Below are 15,998 nucleotides of genomic sequence, written 5' to 3'. Positions count from 1 at the left end.
TGACAGCCACAGTGTCTTCAACCTTTACGTGCTGGAAGCTAGCAACTGCGGTGGTTCAAAACCACACAACCACCATTCAGAAGGAGCCGGTGCTCCTACGAATTCTCATAGTAGACAAAGAGAATGAATGACACAAGGTTGATCACAGAAACTGTTATGCTAATTCTTCTTCCTCCTAGTTACTCAGAATCTAATCTTAAAATATAATAAGATTTTCAAATTTGGTTCTTGTGTGAAATCATCCTGAATAAACAATTTCATAAAAGTCACTGCATTCTTCTAAGGAAATTTAACTCTTATTTTACCAAGTGCTAAGGACTCAGTGGTGTGCTAGCCAAACTACTTTTCGACATAGAAAATATTTTATAACTTTTGTATGTTCATTATTACTGTGCAGTTAAAAAACGTAAAAAATACTAAGTTGCTAAAAGTATCAGCATCAACAACCCCAGGGAAACACACTTCAAATAAAAGCAGGGCTGGTGCTCGTTCCTCTGAACACGCCCCTGCTCTTCACAGTTGCGGGTCCTGTAGCAGCCTTGCAGACACAGGTGCTGACCACACGTGGGTAAGAGAGCTGGTAACAGAAATAAGAACTGATCTTACCTCAAAGAGTGGCAGATCGTGGGATAAAAACTTCGGCAGATTTACATCAATAATAGATCTAAGTAGCAAAATTTCTTCATTTTCATTCGGATATTTCAGCTGAAAGAAAATACAGTGATGAGGATTCCTGTCACAAATACCTTTGTGTGTCTATACATACACAAACGCACACCAACTATGAACAGTCTAAACGAAATACTGCTCACGTTTTCCTTAGAGAAACTGATGTTTATACTCATTGACTCTCCGATCGTATGAACATAGGCAGAACTGACCGCATTTCCATGGATATGCTGATATAGAATTAGTGACTAGGAATTCAATACATTGAGAACTGTCAGTGCCTGTTTATTAGATAGTACTTCCTTATTCAAGACCCCGAGTGGGTTAGTTTTGTGAAAATCGGAATGAGGAATATTGTGAGCGGAGTGGATGAGCAGAGTACCACGGTGCCTGTTGGCTACCTACTGGCTGCCTGTTCACATGCCATGTAGCTATCAAGCTCCACAGAGGAGGTGGAGAGGGCTGCTAACCCAGTCAAGTAGGGAGTACGTAAGGAAACCTAAACTCTAAATGTCTGTTGCATGCTCAATATTGACCACAACTCTGAGGGGACTTGGAACTTGTTGCTTATGCCTATATTAGGATTCACATAATTAGTGCCCCCAAAATCTAACAGAATTATTTCTCCTAAAATTAATACTTACTCAACATCTAATTCAAAAGTTCCCCTACCATTACGGTTTTTGTTTCCTAGAATTCTCTCTTGTTTTCCAAAAAAATTCTACGAGAGAGAAAGAGAGAGAGAGAGAGAGAGAGAGAGAGAGAGAGAGAGAGAGAGAGAGAGAACACAAGAACACAAGCCTTTTCTTTATTAAGGGGCCCCAGGTGCCTGGCTGTCAGTACTCACCTCTGGCCCTCCAGAACCTCCCAGAAGTCAAAGTTAGCCCTGCTCATCTGGACTTTGTTTTTGATCAATGTAACAAAAATGAATTTTGAAGTGTCAGAATCCATTTTTATTATTTGAGAGGTTATTATTTTGAAGCAAATGCTTAAATTGTCTCTTGGTATAACAGAAACAAACTTGAAAATATTCAACCCAAACCATTCAACAATTCTAAATTAGCTGGTGACAGAGAGTGATAGGATTCATTTTCAGGATTCATTTGCAGCCTAACTTTTATAGCTCAATTTCAGTCAAGATTCCAGCACCAACCTGCACTGGGACAATGTATTATCTCTCCCATTATCTGGCCACAAAGTAATCCTGACAAGCCAGGGTAGTACAAATTGTTGCTTCTAGGCACTTGCATTTATTGCAAAAAACAAAAAACAAAAAACAATGGCTTGAAGTTATGTTAGGCTAATATGAAATAGAATATAGCCACTATATATCAGCATTCTTGATAGCATTATGATAGAGGATAAAAATGCAAACCATTGTTGTATTAATCATGTGGGATGTATTTTAAAATTTGTATCTTCTACAAATCGTGAATGTAAACATTTTGTAAACTCCAAGGTCACATTTTTGGGGGTTGCTTTTTAACAATAACTTATCTTGCCTTCATAAAGAACTAATATGTAGCTCTATTTCATGGTTCTATTTCCAGAGAGAAGCCAGCCATGTCCTGAATTATCTGTTGTTTTCATGTATTTACTCAGGATTTTAAAAATGTAAACATTTTATTACTATTACCACTAGCCCACAGTGATTACAAATGGCAACTACATAAGTGACAATGCTTAGGCTATATATATGTGTGTGTGTGTGTGTGTGTGTGTGTGTGTGTGTGTGTGTACTAATTTATACATTATTCCCTTAACACTGGCACATGTTATATAAAGAGAAAGCTTTCAAAACATTTCTTGACAGTAAGCGACTGTATTCTTTGGCTATCACTAACTCCATATATTTAAACTCAAACCTATGTACAGTTTTATAAAACATTATAAAATTTTATGTTCACTGTCACTTAAGCATTTTTTTCAGCTAATTGGAGAATCCAGTCAGACACTGGAACTCTTGTGAAGACATTCGGTTCTAAGATTTAGGAGCAGAAATGTAATGAGTCAGAGGTACGTGGGTCTACCTTCAGATTGCCAGCGGCTGTGAGCACAGACTTCACGGCTCGCATCCCGTAGTCGTAGTGGTGTTGAGAAGACAGCTGCTCTGAGCACAAGCGGTATGTAGCCACAATTTTGATGGACAGGGGCCGAGCAGTGACAAAGCCACAGGAGTACAGGACTATCTCCGCGATCATGGCGTAGTCAGGGACCATCATGGCCACTGTCCGGAAGAGAGCCTAGGGTACGTGAGAAAGTTCTTTCAGAGGGCGTAAAAAGGCAATCCCGCTCTTGTTTAATAAAGTGCTATGGTTTTTATTGCTTTTCTACAGTAATTTCATACTTACTAATAATGTTTGTTATTTAATCTATATTAATCACAATATTCCAGTCATATAGATAAAGTAATTATATTCGGTTTCCGTTAAGACATATGTAATAAACATACCATTAACTTAAGATAAATCACTCTTTCTAAATGTCCAGAATCAGTTTTTCTATGCTCCTTGTGGAAAGCAACATGTTACGGGAAAAAAGAACATCAGACCTCCAGGGTGCAAGCAAATCGGGCCTCTCACCCAGGCTGATGACAGAGATCTGCTGTTGGAGCCTGACTAGGGCTCCAGTTAACTCAAACCTGGAGGTGTTCAGCTGCCCAACAAGACCGTGTTAAGTAAAGGAGACACTCTGAGACAGTCAGAGTGTCTCTGTATCTGAGTGTTGAATCTGTGGAAACCTGACCAGTCCTTCTGTAAACACACTAACGCAAAGAACACTGAAAAGCCAAGGATGTGACTAGTAAAAATTCAATAATTTTGCAAATTATAGAGACCATTTATAATCATAATTTTAAATACTATAGAACTAAATGTCATATGATGGTAAGAACATATAAAATTATATCGATTTTAAGGAATAAATGTGAAATGTATGTTTAGAATATTAGTTCACTAATACTATGTTCACAAATATTAGTGCATCAGGGTTCACTTTAACAAATTCTGATTAAAACATTGCTTTCTTCCACATATACATAATGTAAAAAACATAGCTTGAGCAAGTAACTTTGGATCTAGACCACTATGTTCCAAGGAAAAAATTATTAAAGAACATTGCTCTTCCTATGGTACCTCTTCAACTACTTTTTTGAATTAATGAGAGACATAGAAAGAGAGAGAGAGAGAGAGAGAGAGAGAGAGAGAGAGAGAGAGAGAGAGAGCGCCTGTCGAGGCAAGAGCTGTGCAGTCTGGCTTTACACTAGGACACACTAGAACCAGCTTGGAGTCCGCACCCAGTGCCTTGTGTGTGTGCTCTAACAGCCACCGTACTTCCCAGATTCCCGCCTCCTCTCACACTCGCAGCAGGGTGGCTGTGGAACACTAAGAATGGACATACTTGTGTGACAGGAACAACAGTTAGAGCTTCCAAACCAGCATGGTGGTGTTCCAATGGTTAGAACTCCTCCTCTAAAGACAATCGGCGTTGGAATTATTCACAACAGCATTTTTGATGGGTCAGTGAGATTTCTCAGTAGGTAAAGATTCATGCCACATAAGCCTGACCCCTGAGTTTGGTCCCAGACCCCATAACAGAAGAAGAGAATTAACTACTGGAAGTTGTTTTCTCACCTTTGACACATGTGCTGTGGTACTCCAGCACCCATACTTGTGCATACACACACACACACACACACACACACACACACACACACACACACACACACACACGGCATAAATTGAAAAGTGTTTGCTTGCCTAAGCAAGTGATTCTCAAACGTCGTGTGTGCCACGCTGAGTTTGATTTCGGATGTGTCAATAACTTTCTGAGTACTGCAGTAAATCTGATGAAAAGTGGGTGCTTTGAACTTAACCAATGGCAGGCCTTCCTTCTCGAGTACCAAAAATGAGAAACGGGGCAGGGGTGAGGCGAAGATCTCGGTAACAAGCCAATGTTATATGTCCACAATAAATAGTCAACATGGATGTGAGTACAATCCTCTGTGTTTATTTTAGCAGAAATACTTGACTGAGGTAAGTCCCTACAAGGTCTACTCCATTTGTAGAAGGTGCTATAAGGAGAGTTATATGCCTAAAGTATGCTCCAGAGGCCTGCAGATTGACTCAACTAAAAACAAACAAACTCTCCAGCAATAATGTTTTACCATTTCTAAGGACCTAGAAAGGCATGTCACAAACATGTTGTCCTATTCAAAGAACGAGCTCCGTGTTAGCTGAGTGTAATGGAATTTTTTTCCTCAGATGCTACAAGGGAATCTCATCCTGTACACTCTCTGGAAGGCTGTGTGTGGGTCAAGCTATTGGCTTTGCGATGCCAGCAGATCTGGAATATGCCCATTTGAACACTCTTCTGAAACAGTGTTGAGTTAACAATTCTTTAGAGTAGTTCCAATTTAAAATATAGCTCCTCTGAAGTGGATATGTATTGAAGAAATATAGGTTTTATCCAGATATAACCGAATGCTACAATGGGATTCTTTCCACACAAAATAATGCTTATCAGTTATCACAATGTATGAAAGCTATAGTGTATGCCAATTTACAAAGGAAGTATGCACAACCCCTGAACCTTCTCACTTACTAGGAGACTATAATGTATTGGGGGAGTCAGGACTTGGGGGTGTGTGAGAATATTCCCTTCGATGGGAGCTGCTGTTAAATGAGTCCCACAACGCTCCACACTGTCCCCAAGTACAACGAGCAGTTGGGAGGGATTCCTGAATTTGGAGGGATATAGACTGGTGCCTGACTCGTGTTGGAGAAAACCAAAGTGGCCTGTGGTCACAGGCTCAATGTCGAGAGTTTGCTGAGATAGAGGAGGGCATACTGCACATGATAAAACAAAGAAGCCAGGGGCTGGAGAGATGGCTCAGTGGTTAAGAGCACTGGCTTCTCTTCCGGAGGTCCTGAGTTCAAATTCCAGCAACCTCATGGTGGCTCATAACCATCTGTAATGAGATCTGGTGCCCTCTTCTGGCCTACAGGCAAACACGCACAATAAACAAACAAACAAATGAACAAACAAACAAATAAACAAACAAAGAAGCCAACAGCCCCACTGCTCCAGGCAGACTGAGAGCTCACCAATTGTGATGCTTATGTGGAGCTGACCACCAGCAACCCCAGCGGAAGAGTGACCCAGGAGAGGAGTACCCAAGGAACCAACAGACACGGACTTGTGAAGGTTCACGATGGAGCCGGTGGCCATTTCTGAACTCTGTGTGTGATCAGTGGTTCTCTGTTAGTTCAGACACTGAATTCTTTTGTCACGTAGGAAAGTGGCAGCTTTGGAAAACACTCCAGAGAGAGCAAACAGCATGCAGAAAGGCACGGGGCATTCAGAGGCTAACAAGTCCCCTGTGACAGATAGGGGAAATGGCCATAAAGTTGCTTTATTTTGTAGACAAAAAAGAGCCCAGAAGTCTTAAAGATTTACTTTTATGTTTTAATTATATGGATGTGTGTGCCTGTGTCTGAGTTTATGCATATGGAAGTGATTGTATGGATCCTCTGGCTCACCCCTGCATGGTCCGGGAAGCTCCATACGCCCCCCCCTCCCCCAAACCCACCTGCTCAGAAAGGCTCTGAATGAAGGAAAGGCACCAAAAACCTAGTTCCGCATTCTTGGTAACTATTCCAACTTTGTCTCCCAGTCCGCCAGCTGCCCAAGTCCCCACCTAAGTGCTCGGCTTTTGACCATACTTGGGCACAAACCCAGCTTGTGGTGGACACGTCATCACCCCTCGCCTGCAATCTATAAAACTTTCCTACCCTGGCTCAGGTGTGCAACGACTCTGGCCTCGTTCCCTGAGACCAGTGAACCCGCCTGGGGGGTTGTTTTGCTCAATATACCCATCATTATACTTTTTCAGTTCTGCTTGATCTGGCTTACTGTGTCAGCAGAGAAACCTATTATGGGGAGGGGGGGGGCGGTGCAGAAAACCTGTTAGTGAGTGCATGTGCCTGCTGGGTCCAGAAGAAAGCACTGGGCCTCCTGGAGCTGTAGGTATAAGCTACTCAGTGAGAGTGCTAGGAAACACACTGTCGGTCCTCTGCAATAGCAGGATGTGCTCTCAAGCCCTAGGCTACCTCTGCAGCCCCCCAGGAGCTTTTACATCTGGAATTACAGGGTTGGATTTCTTTCGATAGAAGACAGCGGTAGTGTCGCAACAGCAGTGTCCAGGTCAGAAGGCGTTAGTGCCAAAGGAGCTGTCACAACAGCACACCCCACAGAGACGTGAAGATGGCTGGGAAGAAGACGCGCCAACAGGCACACCAAGTCCAAAGAAACTGCAAGATCCATCGGCCACAGAAGAGCGTTAGGTGAAGATGGAGAGGGTTCAAGGATGATAGTGAGGACTTGCAAAGACACTTTCTGGGACCCAACACGCCCGCCCTCCCTCCCTCCCTCCCTCCCTCCCTCCCTCCCTCCCTTCTTCCCTCCCTTACTTCCTCTCTCTCTCCCTCCCCCTCCCTCTTTCCCTCCCTTCCTCCCTCACTCCTTTTCTTTCATTTTCTTTTTCTTTTTTTTTCTTTTAAGAATTCAAAGCTTATTTCAGACTTGTTAGGAATTCCTTTTGTGTCTTTCCAGACAAGGTCTCAGGTAGTAGCCAAGTTGACCTTGAATTCCTGATCCCCCGCCCTGCCACTGCCTCCCAAAAGCTGGATTACAGGCTCAGGACACCACACCCAGCTAGGAATTTCCATATATATTTGCAAACAGGTTTCTATAGCAACTCCAACCACAAAGATGGCACAGAGGGAGAAACAGAAACTGTCACAACGCCAGGGAGCTGACAGGAGCTTTTTAGCTTAGTGCAGAAAGAAAACAAAGCAACACCCAGGAACCACAGGGCAAGTATCTGCCTATTGCTTCAACACACACACCATGGGACAGTCTATGTCAGCACGTTGTTCAACCAATCATGTCTGCCAGCTTTTCAGGACCAGCTACTCACAGAATCTTGCCTTCCTTCTTTCATGACTATTTATGCATCGGGTTGATCCCACTGAATAAAAGGATAATAACAGCTGGAGAGAGCTCTCCAGAACAAAGTTCAAAGAGAAGCATCAAAGAGCTTCTTAGATAAAGGGTTTGCCACTTCCTTCCTTTAAAATTTATTATATTTACATATTGGGAGGGTATGCATGCTATAGCCTGCATGTGGAGGTAAGAGTTCAGCTGGAGGGAGTCAGTCTTCTGTCTTCCATGCAGGTCTCAGTCTCAGGTTCTCAGGCTTGGAGGCAGGAGCCTTTGCCCACTGAACCATCTCTCACTTCTCACTTCTCCTTAAATCATTCCTTCCTTCACTAAGGCAAAGTGCTAAATCATCTGATTTAGGACATCAAGAGCATAAAGTAGAAATACGAAAACATTTGGTGGCAACTGGAATTACGTGGGGAGCTGTTGTTCTGTGAGACCAAAATGAGACATCTTAGAAATAAGACCAAAATGCTTTCACCCTAAAATTAAGGCCTAAGATTTTTCCTTTTGGGAATAGGCCATTAGTTACTGAAACCAGTCAGTTCAGATTCCAGAAACCAGGAAGTGTAAAAGTACAGAGTCACAAGATAATCACAAGGTAATGCCTGCCAGACTATGGAATGTCCTCTCCCTGGTTTCCAGGGTAACTGACCATAAAAATGTCCCTACCTGAGGGCAGCCAATGAGAAATGGTGGTGGGCAACCACTCCCTTAGAAGTAATTTCTAGAAGCCCCTAGAAGCGAGCCAATCAGAATTGTACCCGTACTAGCACCCCTAAATGATGTAACCTTGTGATTTTTCCCTTTAAAAGCTGAGCTTGTAGATAGGTGGGCGCTTCCTCCAGCCTCCACTGCGTTGGATGTATTGGACGAAGTCCCTGCCTAGGCTTGTATTGCTTTTGGATATCCCAGAATTAAACCTTGCTTTTGCATTCCGGCATGCTCGTCTTTGGTGGTCTCTCTGGGGGTCACGATCTGGGCACAACAGTTCCACACACGTCACCAGTGGAGGCACACAGGATTTAGTCCGCAGACTTGGTTTGGGTCTACAATTATAAATGAACTATTCTCCAACATACATTGTTCTTTATGCACAATCCATAAACACACAACTCACTTGGAAGTATATAAAAAGAAGAACAAGTATGTGGAGAAAATAAGATATTTTACTAATAATTGAAAAGTTACTTTTTTAAAGTAAAAGTTTTGTTCTAGGCAACTAGGACAATGTTTTGTCCCTTATAAATAAAAACAAAACAAACAAAAAAACAAGTGCTATATATTTATAGGAACTAAGAATCGATATGGGAGGTGCTTCACACTGTGTTGAAGGTGACTCAGCTGAGGGATGTCTTCCCATAGAGAGAAGCCTTAAGCAAGAGCAGCCTGCAGTGGTCACGTTTACAAGACAAGAACTGGAAGCGGCCTAAATGGCCGCAGTGTGACATCTCAGTAAACTTAGTTACAGTCTGAATCGTGTTTATAAAGATGGGAAAATGTTCATCATGAATTTAAATTAACTTAAAAAAAAAACCACCACCTATCCACAATTGTTGGATTTAAACACTTTAAAAAATGCATATCAAACTGGAAAGATGTATTAAGAGTTATCAGGTATTTTTCTGTCTTTTTTCATTTGCTATAATCATTACTATCTTAAAACTATAAAATTTTGGAGATGTACCTGTTCTCCATATCTATTTTGTAAAAATATTTGAAGCTTTAAACAATATCTTTCAGAATAATTTCCCAAAATGGTGTTCCTAAAAGCAGAGTTTTTAAAAAGACAAATCTAGAATCACATCTTCTCTTCTTTTGCATTCACAAATTGTGAAAAGGAAACAGATGTCATAACTACACCCTTCATACCTTCAGATTATCTGGCAGCTCTGAGCGCCCAGCATACCCGGGGTTCATCGTTATAAAGACAGCGCACGTGGGGTCAAGCTTTAGCTCGGTTCCTTCAAACACCAGCAGTTCGGTACCTGCGTTAATACCTGTGGGCAATCACAAGTTCAATGACTGAGCGGGGCCATGGATGCAGGCAGCTCATGCCATTCCCTGCCCCCTCCTCCCCTCCCCCCCCCTGCCCCCTCCCCCACCCCACCCCGTGTTTCGTCCATCTTCACAGGCTGCAGAGACAGACTAGCTCATTACCTCTTTGGATAGTAAGGATTTGTTGAGCGACCACGGAAAGTACTTCCAAATCAATTCTGTTAAACTCATCAAAGCACGCCCAAGCTCCGCAAGATAACAGTCCCTGGGAGGAAAGAATAATAAAATTTTTTCATCTTTATCTGATTGAATTACATTAAAATGATGCGTTTTCACCTGATCTTTTCAGGGATTTAATATCCTATCAAGGAAATTGCTTATTCACCTTTATCTTTAAAGACAGCTCATTTTTTCATTACCAATTCATTATTCTAGGTGAATAAAGAGTTTGATCAACTGGAAAACTTTCCAATTTATTGACTTTACTCCAGGTATATCTTTAGGCATTTAGAGGTACTCCTGAAATTTACAGGCCTTTGCTTTTTATTTACAAGTTGATTTTATTTGCTATCTTTAAAGTATGGTTTGTAATAACCCTCTATGTAGCATGAGTTCTGTCGCCAGATAGATTGCTTTGTAATCGGAATATCCAAATAGCCAACTAACATTCAAGGCTCAATTTACAATCCTAAGAATGGGTTGTCTCACAAATATGTGTTGTCTAGTCATAAAGAACAAAACTGGAACAAGAATGAGCAATTATGCTTAAACTCAGGTTTAAAATTTAAAAACATAAAAACTAAGTATTTCTTGAGGGCCAATTTTGTAGATTGCGTGTACGTGCATGCATGTGTGTGCATGCATGTGTGTGTGTGCGTGTGCGTGTGCGTGTGTGTGAGTGTGTGTGTGCATGTTTGCCTGTGTATGCATTTCACTGTGTATCTGGAATGTGCTGAGAGTGACCCTTGGTACTTTCAAGATATTTTAAGTGCAGGGCAACCGAGCCTATTCTACGTGCCATGCTAAGTCCTTTGCATAAAGCCACAGAGACACTAATACTGACACTGGGTGTACACACTTACGTCACTCTCCTGAGTCACGCTGGATTGAACATAAACTCCACGCAGATCAAAGATAGGTAACTCTTCAGAGAAGACACTACCCATGACTTTGATCTCCGATGAGTACAAGGTTTAGTTATTACAGAAAACAGGCTGTTTAATATCATATATGCAAATATGCAAATTGTGATGATTTTTTGAATCTTTTTTTTTTTTTTTTTTTTTTTTACTTATTTAATGTATATGGGTGCTTGGTCTGCATGCCATCTGCACACCAGAAGAGGGTATCCACCCGATGCCAGTATATCATGAGCTGCCATGTGGATGCTGAGATTTGAACTCAGACTCCTGGAAGAACAACCAGTGAGTGCTCTTAACCACTGAGCTATCTCTCCAGCCCCTGTGATGGTAATTTTAAAAATAATGATTGAATGATTATGAGGCTCTTAATAGTAAGAACTATACCTTTATTTGTACCCCCGCTGTTCAGCATGAACTTAACACCAAAGATGTATCCACACAATCAACTAGCATTTATCAATAAGCAAACTTAGTTCTATTGAAATATATCAATCTGAATAAAAAAATGAAGACTATTACAATAAAGAAGCTGGGAATTGCTTGCAACACATTGGAATGCACTATTTATTCAAACTACATCTAGGATATTCTAACCTTGCAACTTAGTTCTTAGTCACTGCAGCAAGTTTATATGACTATACAGAAGAAGAATTATTGTCGTTCTGATGTTTCCCTATCACTTTATTTCTTATTGTTTTGACTTCCTTAAAAAAAAAAATCTTACTCTGTTTTAGAATCACAAAGGTAAAGTCTTATATAATACCAACACTGTAAAAAATGACCAGGGCACATCATTCAGGAAAACAGTTTACTGTATTGGGTAAGAACAATACATTTTTGTTAGTTTAATTTTTGAAATTGTTAATTTTGCTGAAGAAAAAAATTTAAAAGTAAGTAATACGGAATAGTTAAAATATATCTGGAAAAAATAAAAGGAAGTAAATGCAAAGAGCCACAACCCCGAAGCACAACTCTGCTCAAGGCTCCACCTAGCACTTTAAGGATGCAGCCTCCAGAACAAGCTGCTCAACTGGTTTCCAAACAAGCACTTTACACCCTCGATTCTCCTTTTTACAATCTTACAGACCTCTAGAATCGGACAGCTTTAGATAGATAAAGCATGGTAGTCAGGGAGGCATGGGAATCAGCCAGGGACTGAGTATTTGGGGTCTGGGAAGACGGCTCGGTTGATAAAATGCTTGACACACAATCACAGCAATGTGAATTCAATATCCAACACACACACACACACACACACACACACACACACACACACACACACACACAAAGGCTCGGCATAGTGATACATGCTTGTGACCATAGTACAGGAGAGGCAGAGCCAGGTAGATCCCTGGGAATCACTGGCTAGCCAGACTAGCCTATTTGGCAAGCTCTAAGCCAGTGAGAAACCCTGTCTCAAAACAAAGTGGAGTGCAGTTGAGAAGGATACCAGTATCAACCTCCTGACCTCCTCACACACAGCACACACGTGCATGCACACTGATAAAAACACACAGGCACAATCATGAACACAAATGCACATTATTAAAAAATAAAACAAGATTTTTGTTTAGATTTTACATTTTTTCCACTGGGGGGAAAAAATTTAAGATGCACCCATAACAATCAATTAGTGAATCCTGAAACTATTGATAATACAACACAAAGATTAAAGAAATGTTTGGAATTCTACACCACAGCCTATGCAGTGAGTGGTTCTCAATATATTTAAAGATCCCACTTAAAGTTTATTTGCTTTTTTAAAGAATGAGTTGTATGTAATAACCTTCTCTGCAAATACGACTTCTGTCACCAGAGAGGCTGCTTTGTGGTCAGGGTACCCAAGTAGCCAGCTAGCATTTGTAAGTCAAAAGACCCAATGAAGAACAGTCAGGAAATGACCAGCACAGCAGGGACTGGAGGGAGGCAGAGCGCATGTCCTTGGGACTTGTTGAAACTGTGTTATAATTTTTACCTTTACAAGGCATAGTTAAGCGTTTGCTTGCATTTGGGTCTCTTTTTAACCCCTTTTCATCTCTGATCAGCTACCCTTACGGCAAAGAAATGAGGGGTCGGCTCTAACCTTAAAGAATTTTCCTAAAGCCAAGTAATCCAGCCCGTCGGAGCAGTTGAAGACAACACATTGTTTGGCTACAGCTTTTGCTAAATCCTTGGTTGTTTCTGTCTTCCCAGTGCCGGCCGGACCTTCGGGTGCCCCTCCAAGGTGCAAGTGAAGGGCTCCAAACAAGGTCCTGGAGTAAGAGAAACGGACAGAATCGTGACCACATGGAAAAAACCAAGAGTTAAATGGAATTCTAACTGCCAGCTCCTCCTTAATAATTCCTTCCTGCTAACCTCAGAAAATCTCTGACGGTACATTAGTTTGTTATTACTTTTACTTGTAAAAGTAGATAAATGATAGGGGTGTGTGTGTGTGTATGATAGATGGGTGGGTGGGTAGGTAGGTGATGGATGGACAGATGGATGGGCAGGCAGACAAAACGCACATGCATATATATATATATATATATATATATATATATATATATATATATATACATATATACATGACAATATACATTAGAACAAATGTACTTCTGGAATTCAATCCCGGCTTCCGGTCAATGTGGAGAATCCAGCTGACTCTATGAAACCCAACCTTATTAGAAAAGTATGGAAAAGTCACATGAAAATAATTTTAAAATCCACAGCCATCACTTAAAGAATAAAAGATGTCACCAATGAGGGAATTCAATGATGGAGACATGATTGCAGGCAAATCTGCAAAGATATGTGTTATTTGAGTGGATACAAATAAACACAAATGCACTTTTGGCAGCATAGATATGCAATCATCAGACTTGGGGAAGAAGAGGAAGTGGAATGGAGTCACATCTTTGCACCTGTTATGGAAGCTTGAAATGCTGCTTTATCTCTTATAGGAACCACAATCTCTCCAGCACCCACTGAAGTGACTAGGTCAAGCAGAGAGAGGACAAGGGAGCTTACAAGCTTCATGAAGGTCTGGTAACAAGCCTACAGGGCTCCTCACGGAGAGGTGGGTCAGCTTTCCATTTCTCATTGCATATGAGGCAAAACTAAGAAAAAAATTTATTTCCTGAACCTAAGAAAACCCTAAAGCCTTCTTCAGAGGTAAGTTTGAAACTGTGGCTATGTTTGCAACTGACATCATCAAAGGCAGCATGGGAAGCAACCCTTACCTAACCATGCTCATAGTGAAAACTGGAAAGTGGGGGTCGTTGTTGAGTAAGACACAAAGCAGCATCAGTAGATGAACACACAGCAGCCTGTCCTGTCCTCTTTGGTTACTAGTGGTCACAGCAATCTCTCTTTCTCTCCTTTCTTTCTCTCTCTCTCCTCCCTCCTCTGTCCTCCTTCCTCTGTCCTCCCTCTGTCCCCTCTCCCCTCTCTCCCCCTTCCCTCCCCCTCCCTCCCCCTCTCTCTCTCCCCTCCCTCTCTCTCTCCTCTCTCCCTCTCTCTCCCCCCTGCCCCCTTCCCTCCCCTCTCCCCCTCCCCTCTCCTCTTCTCTCTCTCTCTCTGTCTCTCTCTCTCTCTCTCTTTCACACACACACACACACACACACACACACACACACACACACACACACACAATTTAAATGCCAATGGCCAAGAACATTCCAGAATGGAAGAAAGACATGAACAGAAAAAACATCCTTGGTAACCATGAAAAATTAAACAACTTCTAGTAACATTATATCAACAGTGAAAAGAAAAATCTTTAAAAAACTAATAGAAATAAAGAGAATGATTAAAATAATATTTAATTTTAGTGAATCTTATTAAAATAAGTGAATTAAAATCAAAATTAAGGCTCAGGGGACATAAAACACACAGTGCGATTATTTTAATGAGTCCAAATGGTTTGCTAACCATATTAAATGTAAGTGAATTAAACTTGCTGGTGAAGCAATGCAGAGAGCCTTTTTCTTTCCATGCTATCAATCCACTTTACCTTGTAACATAAGGTGTCCATCCAGACCCTCCTTAGTACTTCTCAAGGGATTCGCCCGCGACCTCTGTCCCCCTTTGGGTAACACGCCAATGTCACCTAATGTTTATCTCTAGACTCTCACTCAGCACACTATTGCAATTGCTTCCTAACCTAGCTTCCCCATCTGATGGCAAAATATTTGGGCCACACAATCTGTCTTTTTCATTTTCTGAAGCTGAAAACAATAGCATGTTTTAATTTATCCTATGTTCTTCCAAGATTATCATTACTAGATAATGAAATGGTATATTACATTGTTTTCTAGTCATATTTTGATATAAAAAAAGGAAAAGGCATATATATGCCATCTTTGCTCTATGCTACCAGAGTATATACTTTGTATCTTGAATGAGTAGATGAAATTTATGACTTCCCTCACAGATGCATGGTGGTGTGTGGATATATGTTGACTCTAAAGGGAATCCTATACTGTAACCTCTATAAATGCTTCAGGTGGATATGGCACTCCATCATAAGCAACAACCTTCATGCCAGTAATGTAGCTTCTTCCAGTGAGTGTGCCTGCCCAGGCACCAGGCTACTAGCGCAAAACAAATGGCGGTATTTCTGTAGTTTTCTTGAACTTAATCCTGGACAAATCTCCCTACTTTATTTCATGTTCTATAAACTACACACTCCTCATGGAGTTATATGAAGACCCTGATATTAACACTATCTTCTACCCAAAAGCCATCATCATAATTCATAATCAAATATATAAGAAGTCATAATGTTCCTCCAAAAGTATTCGCAATTCTGAGTATTCTCTAAGAGTCTACTTTAAAACTGCTGTTCAGTCTCTTTTATTTTAATGCCTCCTGTAAGCCAGAAAATGTGGCAGTGTTGGAGACAAGGGAAAAAATAGCATATGGTCCTTACCCACGAAAGGGTCCAATAAAGAACATAAAATGTAGCAAGCACACCTCAACCCATTGTAATGAACAGTGAGACAGAGGAAGAAACCAGGTGTGACAGGGGATGCCACTGGGAAGTTGCACGTATGAATTAACCATGATATGATAGCATGTACAAGACCTGTGTAGGAAACTCAAGGCAGATAAAATCTCAGCATGGAGAGAGGAGGTGGCATGAGGTCCCACCTCTAGACGAGGAGCTGTAGGTAACTGTGGCTGTCGAGAGAGGGAGGGAGGTCT

The 15,998-nt window shown here is 41.2% G+C and overlaps 1 protein-coding gene across 1 annotated transcript in view; it reads right to left on the bottom strand.

Moving 5' to 3' along the window:
• Dnah7 (dynein axonemal heavy chain 7) overlaps positions 1-15,998 on the bottom strand; it is a 255,152-nt gene that overhangs the window by 133,590 nt on the left and 105,564 nt on the right. The window contains exons 25-29 of the mRNA XM_059278864.1: positions 12,895-13,063; positions 9,832-9,934; positions 9,544-9,671; positions 2,700-2,912; positions 607-705 (exon numbers count right to left, since the gene is read on the bottom strand). Coding sequence (XP_059134847.1) covers positions 607-705; positions 2,700-2,912; positions 9,544-9,671; positions 9,832-9,934; positions 12,895-13,063 — 712 coding nt within the window. The remainder of the gene's footprint in view (positions 1-606; positions 706-2,699; positions 2,913-9,543; positions 9,672-9,831; positions 9,935-12,894; positions 13,064-15,998) is intronic.

Source organism: Peromyscus eremicus, chromosome 13 (assembly GCF_949786415.1).
Source record: "Peromyscus eremicus chromosome 13, PerEre_H2_v1, whole genome shotgun sequence".
NCBI lineage: Eukaryota > Metazoa > Chordata > Mammalia > Rodentia > Cricetidae > Peromyscus > Peromyscus eremicus.
Note: the sequence above shows the minus strand (reverse complement) of the source record. Positions and strands in the feature narration are given on the sequence as shown.